The 12,925-nt window shown below is 49.3% G+C and overlaps 1 protein-coding gene across 1 annotated transcript; it reads left to right on the top strand.

Annotated features, from left to right (window-relative positions):
• The first annotated feature begins 2,033 nt into the window (after positions 1–2,033).
• Positions 2,034–6,780, top strand: SIX1 (SIX homeobox 1). The gene is made up of 2 exons (XM_077122462.1): positions 2,034–2,883; positions 4,890–6,780. Exons 1-2 carry the CDS (start codon positions 2,324–2,326, stop codon positions 5,182–5,184), a joined length of 855 nt encoding a protein of 284 aa, XP_076978577.1. The 5' UTR covers positions 2,034–2,323; the 3' UTR covers positions 5,185–6,780.
• Positions 6,781–12,925: the final 6,145 nt, after the last annotated feature.

Consider the following 12,925-nt stretch of genomic DNA (forward strand, 5'->3'; position numbering starts at 1 on the left):
GGCAGGACACTGCAGTTCTTTAAGACTTCATTTGAAACATCATAAGCACTAAAATAAGACCGCGAGGGAAAATTACCAGACACTTGGGCTTGGGCGCAGCCTGCCAGATTTCCAGTTTAGAAAGTAAGTCATTGGGCACATTATGCGGCAGGGGCTGTTTTGAAATAATACACACCCATTAAATGCATTTTTTAAAAAATCACAAATCAGCTTAAACATGAAATATGAAATATCAGCATATGCTTCCAGGGTCTAATTGCATCTGATATGCAGAGTTTCAAGGACGAAAAAGCATTATGTGGGAGTTCAGCAGCGAAGCCACTTTGGATCTGCTTGGAATCTCCCTAGAGGCAGACCAGAGGTGGGGACTCTTCAGGAGTTTTGCACTGTTGCTGGTTGTCCGGACTAAGTGTATTATTTTAAAACCATTATAAACAATACAAGGGGAAACCAGCACACGTGCTTCTCCTTCCACTTACATCTCAATATACAAATGGTTTTGCTGTGCTGGACTCTGGTTGATGGAATCAAAACGTATTTAAGGAATACAAGAGAATTTACAGAAGCTCAAGATTGTTCTTTGCATTTGCTAAGAGGGCACATTTAAATCAAAAGCATTTTTGAAGTGTACTTAAAATTCTGTTTTGAACTTATCTACTCAGAGATAAGTACAGTCAAAAAGTCACTCTCCTTCCACCATTCTACTCCCCTTATCTCCTCGTATTGTTCTTATCTCCTGCCAGTCCCAGCTACTGACAATAGATTATCTTTGTTTAGAGAGGCTAATTGTTTTCAAAATCTTTTAAATAATTGCTTTGGAGCAAGTTGTGCAAATGAGGTTTAAGATAATTACAGCTCCATTTGTTTGCTCAATTTTACTAAGCATTTCCCATACATACACAAAATAGCAGATGATGGGACTTGGATTCCAGGACATTTTTCATTCCTGGGCAGTAAAATAGGCCAGCACTGCAATACCACGCGCGCGTGTACACACACACACACACACACACACACACATACACACACACAGAGCCTTTTATTTAATCGTCTTGGAGCTGCTGTCCTCCTCACTTCGAGGGCAGTGTCCCTCTCAGCGCTTTGCAAGGATTATGTTACAACCGGACGGTTATTGGAGACGGGCACAGTTTTATTTAATTTACACCCCATCCAGCGCCTTTCCTATGAGGTTCCCAAAGCATTTTCGCTAATAGCAAGTAAAGCTTCCCGGCATTCCTCAGTAGGAAAGGCGACGCTGGAAAACGTAGCCGTCAAGAAACCTACGCGGTTTAAAGTATAGAACGTCCAGATACCAAATCATAAATGAACTCTTGGGAGTCTATCTGCTCAGCAACTATACTTCAGAGCTCTTTGTCTGATCCCAAATTGTGTTCCTTTGAGAACAAGCGAGGGACTGTCCATCTGGGAATACCTGTGCCTTTTGGTGGGCGGCGGATCTGGGGCGGGGGTGGGAGAGGAAGAGGGAGTAAGAAATTAGGTTTGCTTCCCACAGCTGAAGTCAGCTCGACGAGCAGCCGTTCTTCTAGCCACTACAGGCCCGAGCTCTGGCCTGCTCTTGTATTATTTATCACGTTCCATAAGCTATTCATCAATCCATTATTTATTCATTCCAACATCAAGGTAATTAAATATGAGCTCACCGGGAAAGGGCAAGTCTGCAAGGGACAGGGATATGGAGAGGAGGCGAATTAGAAAGGTCTAGAGTCATTGATTTGTGCATTGATGTGCACGCGGCTCCCCTTAGATGTCACTGCAGAGAGGTTCGCGTTGTGCCCACCCACTCCCACGCCCGGCACCACTGCTCACCCCCACCCCACCTCGCTTCCCACCTTTCCGGGTCCTCCTCCCTCTTCCACCCTACCCCCAGCTCCGCAGCCTCGCCCTCCCCGCGCGGGGCGGCGCGGCCCGAGTGCCCGAGCAGGCGGCGCGCTGGCTGGCCAGCCCCGGATAGGCGCCGCCCGCAGCCAATCAGCGTGCCGGAGCCTCTGCGCGCTTTAAGGCCGCTGCGGGGAGAACAGAAACCAAGTTCCCCGGCAACGATCTGCATCCACCGGGCGGGAAGCCGAAGCTAGCGAGGCCCGAGAAGCTGCAGAGTTCGCCAGCGGATCCGTACACAGCGCGTCCCTATTTTTGCTGCTCCTCGACCTCCCGTCCCCAAATCTCGACTTCCTCGCGGACGCAAAGCCTAGGGAGGGGGTTAGGAGCAGCCGCACCCCCCTCCCTGCGGCCGCCGTCCCCTGCTCTCTTCGGTTCTGCTCTCTGCCGCGTGCGCCCGGGCAGTGCGCCCCGGTAGGCTCCAGCCATGTCGATGCTGCCGTCGTTCGGCTTTACGCAGGAACAAGTGGCGTGCGTGTGCGAGGTTCTGCAGCAAGGCGGAAACCTGGAGCGCCTGGGGAGGTTCCTATGGTCACTGCCCGCCTGCGACCACCTGCACAAGAACGAGAGCGTGCTCAAGGCCAAGGCCGTGGTCGCCTTCCATCGCGGCAACTTCCGCGAACTCTACAAGATCCTGGAGAGCCACCAGTTCTCGCCTCATAACCACCCCAAGCTACAGCAGTTGTGGCTGAAGGCGCACTACGTAGAGGCCGAGAAGTTACGCGGCCGGCCCCTGGGTGCGGTGGGCAAATATCGCGTGCGCCGAAAATTCCCACTGCCGCGCACGATCTGGGACGGCGAGGAGACCAGCTACTGCTTCAAGGAGAAGTCGCGGGGCGTGCTGCGGGAGTGGTACGCGCACAACCCCTACCCCTCGCCACGTGAGAAACGGGAGCTGGCCGAGGCCACCGGCCTCACCACCACCCAGGTCAGCAACTGGTTTAAGAACCGGAGGCAGAGAGACCGGGCCGCCGAAGCCAAGGAAAGGTACGCGACGCGCTTCCCGGGGCTCGGGCTACCCCGGGAAGCAGTCCCTTCCTCTCCGCCCCTTCCCGTCCCCGCAGGCACCCGCCACCGCGCCCTCGCCGCCGGCCGGAGCCCGTCCGCGGGGCGGCGCCCCGGCCTTCGCGGCGCTGCAGGGAGAGTTGGTGAACTCTGAGATCGCTTGCTAAGGATAGGGCCACCAGTTCTCCGAGCCGCCCGCGCGTGGCTTCCTTGGGGTGGGGATCCTGGGAAACATTGGCGCTAGGTTTGTTTTTCCTGCCTCGCTGGCTGGCTGAGGCGAGGAGCCGACGGGATGGAGAGGCAGCTTTGGTCAAAGAGAGGGAAAGTGTTGATTTGGCATCGCGGGGAAGGGGGTTCAGTGGGGCGCTGAGGGGGCGAACCTCTCTCCTTTGGCTCCCGCAGGAGTGGAGCTGGGCCGCTCGGTGCCCGGCTCTTCTTCTGGTCGCCCGCTTCATTCCGTACTTAGTTGGACAAAGGGCCAAACCTTTCAAAAGAAATCCCCAGAGAACAGACTTCGGGGAGAGTCTGCGCTGCATTTGTTCCCCGGTATCCCAAGCCCAGGACGCAGTACTCCGCGCCCGGCTCCCTCGCGCGTGACCCAGTTGTCGCGGCCCGTGTGTCTGTCTGTCAGTCGTTTTGTCCCGCGGACCGCGCCGCGGTCCTGGGTAAAGAAGCGGTCGTTAGTCGCAGACTTCTTTCACCCTGGACCTCAGCAGGCAATGCAAAAACAAAACAACTGTTTTTGCCTTCTCTCCGACGCCAATATCTCCGGCCACCTGGCCCGACTCTTGCCGGTTGGCTGTGGCATCTCCGACCCAGATTCGGAAAAGCGCGGGGGCAGCGGCCGCGGGGAGAGCGCTCCGGGGGGCGCAGAACCCGAGCGCTCGGCCGGGGGTGCTTTCCTTTGTTCGCTTGCGAGCCCTGGGGCCAAAGATCGCGCCTCCTTGTTCCCTTCTGGGTGGAAATGCATAGAACCTGGATCAATTCAACCGCTCTAGGCTGTCTGGGGGCTGAGACTGTGAGAAAGGGAGAAGGAGGCAGGCGCTGGGGCTGGGTAGGACGGAGAAGCAGCCCCGAGAAGGCGGAAGCGACAAGGGCAGCGAAATCCTGAAGTTAAGCGGGACGAAGCGTGGGTTGGGACACACGTCTCGGTGCGTCTGTCCCAACCTCGGGTGCTCGCACGCGGTACCCGGCCGCGAAGTTTCCCCTGCCAGGAAAGGAATCTGCAGGTGTAGATGCAGGTGGGGAGTTGTAAGAGGGGGTTGTGAATGGGCCAGGGATTGAGCGAGAAACACCGGCAGAGGCTGTTCGGTTCCAGTGAAGGTTTTAGTTACACAACGGCTGTCCCATAAGCCAGGCCCGAGGGTCCGCTCCCTGATGAAATAGGAGAGACTGGCCTGGCTCCCTGTGTTTACCCAGGTCACTGGGCCGCTCTGGGCACCACTTCCCATGACCTGTCCTGTGTTTCGAAAACCACAACCTCCGGGCAGCACCAGGGAAACGACGCTAAATTACTTCCTCAGATGGGATCAGGGCGATGGGCTTGGCTCACCCCAAACCCTTGTGCATTGGGTGCTATGTTTGTCCCGTGATAATTTTCTTCCTTACCAGCAACGGTTTGTTGAAAGATTTTCAAGCTTAGTTATTTTTAAACATGAGGCTAATTTGTAGGTACTTTTAAATAACTGATTGAATGAAATTTTAAAAATAATTTTTGTTTCCAATGAGCCTTGCTTAGCTGGCTCTCTGAAATCTAGAAGGGCACACAGACTTCTGCGTGGATTCCCGCTGCTCCCTTCTCCTCTACCTCCTTCTCACCTCCCCCATGACCCTTGGGGATGGGTGGGAGGGCAGAGCTCCTCCATTTGGTTCGGTGACAGATTGCACAATGGCCCTTTCCTCCTTCCAGCTCTCCTCCCTCCCTCTCACACTTTTTTTAAAACCTTTTTTCCCCCTTTAACCATATGGTGTTGTCCTCTATTTCTTAGGGAGAACACTGAAAACAATAACTCCTCCTCCAACAAGCAAAATCAACTCTCTCCTCTGGAAGGGGGCAAGCCGCTCATGTCCAGCTCAGAAGAGGAATTCTCGCCTCCCCAAAGTCCAGACCAGAACTCGGTCCTGCTGCTGCAGGGCAATATGGGCCACTCCAGGAGCTCAAACTATTCTCTCCCCGGCTTAACCGCCTCGCAGCCTGGCCACAGCCTGCAGGCCCACCCGCATCAGCTTCAGGACTCCCTGCTCGGTCCCCTCACCTCCAGTCTGGTGGACTTGGGATCCTAAAGGGGGGAGGGACTGGGTCTTCACAGGGATGGTTGGAGCAGCAGCCTACTGCAGCAACTAGGGACACTTGTAAATAGAAATCAGGAACTTTTTTTTTTTTTTTTTGCAGCTTGTTTCTGGGGTTCTTTGCGCATAAAGGAATGGTGGATTTTCATGAATACCTTTTTGAAAAATCAAAAGACAATGATCTCAAGATTAGTTGTCCTCTTCTCTTTTTGACTTTTCCCACTTTTCCATTTCCCCTCTCAGTGCAGAGATGGGGGGGGGAACCCAAACAAAACAAAAATACCCAGTCACCCAGTCCTGGTTCTGGGCAACCAGTGTGCCCATTCGGTAGCCTTTCTTTTTGCTTTTAAATGGATGGGAATTACAAATAAACTGAATTTCAATTCTTTCTTTTTAATTTATTTATGAAGCAGTGTAGAGAAGAGGAAAGAGAAATGGGAAAAAAGAGAGAGAGAGAAGTCAAAATAGCAAAAAGGAGAGTCTCTGGTCTGGGAGGAACTGGTTGCATTCTAACATGAATAGGAAAATTGTGATTTCGCAACTTTTTTGATGGGGAGAAAATTAAGTTTACATTTTTCATATCTAGTGTTAAACAATTTATGTAGATTAAAATGCAAGTACAGTATTAGGGGGGAAAAAAACCAAGTGCCCAAATGTCTTAATGCTCTCTATGTGAGGCAATTAGAAATAGAAATGACCATTAGTGATATGACTATTTTTGTCAAATTTAGTGGGGTTTTTTGGTTGTTGTTTGTTTTCTTGGGTTTTTTTTAATGGCAGGCTTTTAAAATGCACCAATGTGAAAAAAAAAAACTTTTCCAGAATGCCATTACTTCTCATGCCCTCGAAGCTTTCAAATCTGTAGCCTATTCCTGTTTCTCCTGTTCCTAGTTTCTGGGTTGCAAAGTATGCCGACAAATCTGGCAACCTGGTATTTGTTACCAAAACAGCATGTGTTTTCAGGTTTCTTTTCTATTGTACCTAAATCAGTCTAAATTAAAACTTAGTCAAATACCAGGAGTATGATGATTCTGTTTCTGAAAGGTGAGTGGTGTACTGATGTTACTGGGCCCTATTTTTTCCCCCTAAATAACAGTTTTCTTGCTTTCTTACTTAAGGGTGGTTCTGAACTGCAGGTTACTTTGAAGGCTATCATCTGAGAGTAATGAATGGGTTTATTAAATGACAGGAAAGGAGTGAATTTAGCTTTAGGGTATTTATTTTTTATTATTTAGATATGCAGTATTGTTTACCACTAGCTCTTCTCCACAGCATTCATACGTTAACCCAGCTTTTACATGTTAGGAAGTTTAGGACAAGACTGTGAAAGTAGAATAATTGATCAGCTTGGAAAGAAAAAGGGAACTGGAACAAGATAGCAACATCGTGAATTAATCTGTACAAACAGAGAGCAGAGCAGAAGGCCAGGAGTTCACTGCGCTGCTGCTGGTTAGTGTCCAGAAAAAATCCCAGTAACTGTGTAGGCTCCATATTATTTTTGCTTGGGGCAAAAATGATGTATCTCCTGTGTTGAGCTTCTAAAATTAGTGAAAGAAATGGCATTATTTATTAAAATTCTACTCAGGATAACAGGATTGGTTTGCTTGTGCTTTGTAAATTATTGTACCCCAGGGAGAGTCTATTTATTTTCTGACATGACAGTTTCACAATTTTGATTTTTCCCCATCCATAAGTGTCACCATTAATACACTCACTTATTTCTTAGTTTTCCATCGTTCCTGTCCTGATCTAGCAGCCGGAGATGTGCATGGGGAGTTAAGGCCTTCCCATTATGAGCAGTCTTTTTATAAAAGAAACTGTCAAATGGCTTTGACTCATTCAAGGGAGAAAGGGCACCGGTTACTGTACTTAACTGTAGTCACTTTGACTTATAAAGTCATTTTCCCCCCTTGGTGATAGACAGATGTGCACACAGCTGCTCAGAGACCATCATTTGGGTTGGGAGCTCAGGGTCCCAATCTCCCTTGTTAGTGTTTTGGCTCATTAAGTTGGTGTTTATTTAAGTCACTAGGGTGTTTATTCTCCACGTCTTGGGCCACGGAGAAATGCCACCCTCTGCAGGAAGGGCTCTCACAGGGGATCTGCACATTCTTCACGTTCAGTCCCCAAAACAAACACCCTGCACAAAGATAGCTTTCAATGACCCTGACAGGCTTCAAAGGACACCGCGGAAATCTCCCTGGAAAATAAGGAAGGGCCAATTACTTTAATTTCTTACATGCCCTCTCTTCCTAACCCGGTCAATAACTCCCCAACCCCCCACCCCCCCCCCACCCCCGCCCCATCCAGCTTCACTCAGTATAACTTTAGACTCATGCAAGTTCTATCGACCACAGCACCCCAGACCACTTCCTGCTCCCTCCTTTGGTGAATCTTGGAAATGTCTACATATCTGGCCAGGAGCCGAACCTGGCCGGTCCTGTTAAAACCCCGGTGATTACTGCTTGTAAACTCATTAAAAGGACAATTTTCTGTCACAGCCATAAACTCTGTAAAATTCCTGGCACTCGGTCTAGAACGCACAGATTCCAGCTGTGTTTAATAAGAAATTGCACAATATGAATCCGCCATCCTCTGCTCAGCCTGGCTAAACGAGGGACAAAGCAGGAGGCGCGAGGAAGGAATTGCTTTGAGGGTTTTTGGCCATCATTTTAGAGCGATTATTTGGAGAGAACTAACCATATCTTTTTTCCTCGAGGAAATCTTTGAGGATCAACTGTTCAGGGACCTCCAATTTGCCTTCTTGGGCGCTGCAGTTTCACTGAATCAAAAGCTGCTTTTCGTTTCTCTTCAGATTTCATAACTTTAGCCAAAAGTAATGAACAAGAGCTTATTATAAATAAAGCGTTTTAAGGACGAAACCTTACTGTAATTTGCCAAATGAAATGAATGAAAAAGAAAGCTCGGGCGCTATTTTGACGTTTTAAATCCGAGCACGGGATTGCTCGGGTGCCGCTGTTTGCTCTCTTTGACCTCTTGTAAGAATGAAGCTTCTTAAATACGCGGGGCCGAAGGGCTGGGTCCGCGGTTCCGCAGAGTTTTTTCGGCTTACAAAGTGCGGACTCATTTGCTCCAAGACCCTGGTGAGCTGCGAGCAGAGCAGAAGGCACCGCCGGGGCTCGTCCCCTCTGGTCTCCAACGTTTTCTCGCGGCAAGGACAGCTTGATCTTGACCCCGAGAAGGAATGAAAGCTGCCGGGAGGAGGCGATGGCGTTGGCGTTCACCGGCGAGAACTGAGTTTGCTGAACAGCGACCCTTCTTAAGCCGCTCTCCCCGGCGCCCGGAGAGCCAGTCGGGCGCCTGGCCCCGGGCCCGCGCCCAGCGCTTCTTCCTCCCGCGCTCCCGCTGCTGCGTCGGTGGCTGCGGCCGCCCGCGGCTTCCTTCCCACCGCTCACCCGCCCGAGGTCTCTGGGCAAGACTGCAGGGCAGGACTCCAGATGGAGGTGCCAGAGGTCCCCGTTCTGCCCTTCTGCGGCTGCAGAGGGTTGGGGCCGTTTCTTCTGCCACCCGCAGGTACCCTTCGAAGGAGCCAGGAGACCCGACGCCGCTGCTGTCTGCTCCCGGGCCCCGGCGGGGATTCCTCGTTCCCGGTTCACAGACCCGCGCGCCCCTTCTCCGCACCCGGATCGCGGCGCAGACCCAGGCACCGCGTTTGCCGTCTGGGCCCCGCGCAGCGCGCTAGGCATGCCTCAGAAGACCAGGGCAGGGGAGGACGGCGCGGTCCGAACTTCGCGCGACGTTGCAGCAGCCGGCACGGGTAACCCGGAGCCACCGCGTAGGCCCAGACCCCGGTCGCCATCTTCGAGGCGGGGAGCTAAGCTCCGAGCCAGGCACGTGAGCGGCGCTGGACGCAGGACTCCCGGGTTGGGCCAGGCCTGGAGCCGCGGGCTAAAGCTGTCCGGTGCTTCTGCAGAGCCCCGGGCGGCGCCGCGGGTGTGAGCGCTCCCTGGTTGTCAGGAGCCGCGCTGGATCCCAGGGCAGCCAGCTCAGGCCTCGGGTCCTGCTCCTGCGGCCGCTCCTGCTTCAGACATGGCGCGTCTCTTGCTGGGCCTTGGCCCTGACTCCCGCGCCTGGACTCTTCCCCCGCAAGTTAGACAGAGAGGTGTCGGGCAGAGAGGGTGCTCCTTCTCGGGCGTGCCGCTGGAGTCCCCGGGACCCCGGACAGAGGCTCGGGCTCCAGGAGCCTCTGGCAGGGCGGAGCATCTCCTTCTGGGTGGCATCGGGTCGGGTGCTTCCGTCCGAGATGAGCATGGGCCTGTCTTCCCCATTCGCCTCCGGAGGCCCTGCGGAAGGCACCGGTCGAGGCCGTGCTTGGGTCGGCCTGTGGCCGGGCACATTGTGCCCGGCTTTGTGGTGATGACAGTGTCGGGTGGGTCAGGGTTGAGGTGAGTGAAGTCGCTGGTGGCCAACCTACTCTCTCCGTGCCCGCTCTTCTTTTTCTGAGCTTTCCCAGGAGTGGAGGGCCCCAAAACCAACTCCAGGTTACTGCCTCCAGCAGCCGGAAGGCTGCAAGGCTAGCGACGGTGCCCACCTCACCCCAGAGGGGCGACTGGCAACGAGCTTACCCGAAGGTCCAGCCGCTTATCCTGGGTGCACTTGGCGGGTCTGCGCGTCCTTAGCCAGGTGGGGAATTCTGAGCCCCCTCAAAGTCGAGGTGACTGCCCCCTCTGCCAAGTCTGGTTGAATCCAGTAACTGCCCCCCTGACAGGTTCTCTAAAGGGAAAGGGTCAGATAAGAGATTGGTGATCCAGGTAGGAAAGAAAAGAATCAAAAGTGTGGGCGAGTTTTTTTTTTTACTAATCGTCTACCCAGAAAAAGCGCTGCCCTGGAAAGGCCGCTTTTCCCCCGGCGTTTTATTTAAACCGTGTACACGCACATACAACTTCGTTCCAACGGATGAAATTGGAAACCTGTTCTCCCACTGAGGATGACAATCAGTGTTTTCCACGCCGTGGCCCGTTCAGACAGTGAGAAACAACACTGCAGTAGCATTTAAAAACAAAAATAGGGAGACTGCTGGCGGCGCGTGGACCCCGTCTCTTCCTAATTAGACTTTGAGCTTCTCTGCTTTTAACTTGTTAATAGACAGCTGAGACTACCGCTTTCAGCAGGTAGAACACAACCACCTTAAAGTTTGCTCCCTAATATTGTTTTGCTACCTAGGATTCTCCTTTCTCCTCCCACCTTTTGGGAAAGTGCTCACTAATTGTTTTCTTTTTGCCATAAAGTTAAAATCACACTGTTTTTCTGTGACCAAACAGGGAAATGCAAAAGGAAAAACAAACAAAAATAGAAAACATAAAACCAAAACCCAAACAATATTATTTTTGAAAGAGAAAAAAGTTAACTTGAGAGTTAACACACTTAAAAGTGTACCTAGCGTAGCTACTCAACTGGAATTAAAATACTATTAGGTGATATTGACTGCTCTCCCTTCTTCACTGCGATTAGTGGTTCTATTAAAAAAGACTGGTAGATAAATAGACATGTAGACAGATTCTAGCCCTGTACTTACGATCAGGAGGCATGGAAATGTATATCATCTCCCTCCATCTGATATTCTGTCCTCCCACTTTCCCTAATTTAGAAGTTAAATTTTTTAGGTGACTAAGATCCATAGACTCAAGTAGAAACACTCGTGGCTTAATACAAGGCAAAATTATTTTAGTTTGGGATTTTAAATACATTACAGTTTACAAAATGGCATGGTTTATTTATAATAGAAACTTTTTTTGTAAGGGGAAGAGGTGTTTGAGGGTGGTTCAGGAGTTGATTTGTATACATGTGGATATCAAAGGAAACTACAGTCTTATAATATATATTTTCACTGACACAAGCCATTAAATAAGTTTCTCATAGATTCTTAAAGAACACTGAAATAGAGCTGGTATGGCAGCATCCCTGACAGAAAGCCTGCAGGATGCAGTCAGCAAACCTGACTTTCTAGGTGCTCTTTTCTTTACATTTAGTATTTTTCACAAACTGAACTATCAGCTTTTGTTTGTTTGTTTTGCCCCAAGGCATGGTGATAACTCCTTTGCAACCCTTCATTTCTAATTTGAGTTCCCAGTTATCCAAAAGGTCTAAATAGCAGGAAAAGGCAAAGGGACTGTGAAGAAAATAACAAACCCAACCAAACCCACATAGCTATGATGACATCTTTGGTTGGCCCTCATGCAGATATTATATTTAAATGGTAAGCATCTGCATACAGTAACTTTCTCCTTAACTTTTGCAGGTTTTTTTTTTGGTGGTGGTATTGGTGGGGACTCCAATGGTTGGTGAAGAGGATGAGCTCACAGTGTTAAAAAAAAAAAAAAGGTACATTTTGAGGGTGAAAGGATAGTTTATAATACTCTGCAAAAGAAAATTTTACCACTAAGTCAAAGATGTATTTATAAGAAAGACAACATTAGCTCTGAACTTATTTAGAATGCAGTGAATGTGGAAATGGATAACAGCCCCCCCCCCCTTTAAAGTAAGCTAGATAGAAGGTCAATGCGTCTTAGTATCTATGAATTGAAAAATAATATTTAAACAATTGAAGCCTTGTCTGTTCTTCAGATATGTGTGGTGAATATTTTCTATGCTTTGCTGATGCTATATAAACATAGCATGCTTCCTCCTAAAGTCAAGTTCTTGATTTTAATTGAAGAATAATATTGCTCAGGGCTCTACCTCTGAGTACAAATAGCTAATCTAAGAAAATCAGTTCTAGGAATCTGGAGCCAATGGCTATTTTGAAAATAAACAGACAAAATCTTCACAAAATGAGGCTAGGAGGATTACTTTACATACAGCACATCTCCTGATATCTCACCCAAAACAATCCTTCATGGAAAAACTAAAAAGCAGAGAATGACAATACAGGATCCTTATCATAATTTTATTTAAAAAAAAAAAGTCTGATTTAAGGGTCTCAACTTGTCCTGATTAACTTTTTGAACATTAGTATATCTTAGAAGCAAATTTGCATGCATTTCTTTTCCCCCTCTAGTTTCTTGATTTTCTAGGGAGGGGAAAGTGATGTAGGGAATGGAACAGTAGAATAAAATAGAAAATAAAGGTACAATTTTAAAATTGCATTATAATGTTTAATAAGTAGTAGTTAATAGCCACACACACACAAAAGTACCAGCATGCTGATCTTTCTGCTTTAGTTCAACCAAGGCAAGAAGTAATTTTAAAAACTTACTTTGGAGTTAAGTTCGAATTGCAAGGAATGGGGAAAGTTTGAAAGCTTTTGAGTTTTTTCTAATATGGAGATAACATGATTGACTTAAGAGAGGGTCTGGGAGGAGACAGACATTTCATTTCCATTTACAGATTTTTTTCAGAAATCCATGTTGGAGTGACTTTTTTTTTTTTTAACTAGGATCAAGCCCAACTTCATTGACAATGAGTTAGGAAAGACATATTGGAATCTATCTGAGTTCAGGGATCATACCTGGGGCTCCTCCCAATAGGCTGGACACAGAGATGACACTTTCTCTTTCAGTTTCCCCAAACTCGAAGTCCCACTAAGGGGGACCTCCCAAACTAAGAAATGGCGAAGTGGAGCGGGATGCATGATGTTCCTTCCAGCTCTCTTTCGTCGTTTGGTGTGAATGTATGCTGTTTTCTTGCATGGGCAGGACCGGGAACCGAACCCGGGTCTCCAGCATGGCAGGCGAGACCTCTGCCACTGAGTCACCGTGACCCGCTCTGCGTTGGG

Source organism: Tamandua tetradactyla, chromosome 12 (genome assembly GCF_023851605.1).
Source record: "Tamandua tetradactyla isolate mTamTet1 chromosome 12, mTamTet1.pri, whole genome shotgun sequence".
Classification (NCBI taxonomy): domain Eukaryota; kingdom Metazoa; phylum Chordata; class Mammalia; order Pilosa; family Myrmecophagidae; genus Tamandua; species Tamandua tetradactyla.

Excerpts from the sequence above, each read along its gene's own strand:
- SIX1 (XM_077122462.1), top strand. The coding sequence starts at position 2,324 with ATGTCGATGCTGCCGTCGTTCGGCTTTACGCAGGAACAAGTGGCGTGC. Across the intron at positions 2,884-4,889 it reads GCCGCCGAAGCCAAGGAAAG|GGAGAACACTGAAAACAATA; the intron begins GTACGCGACGCG and ends TCTATTTCTTAG.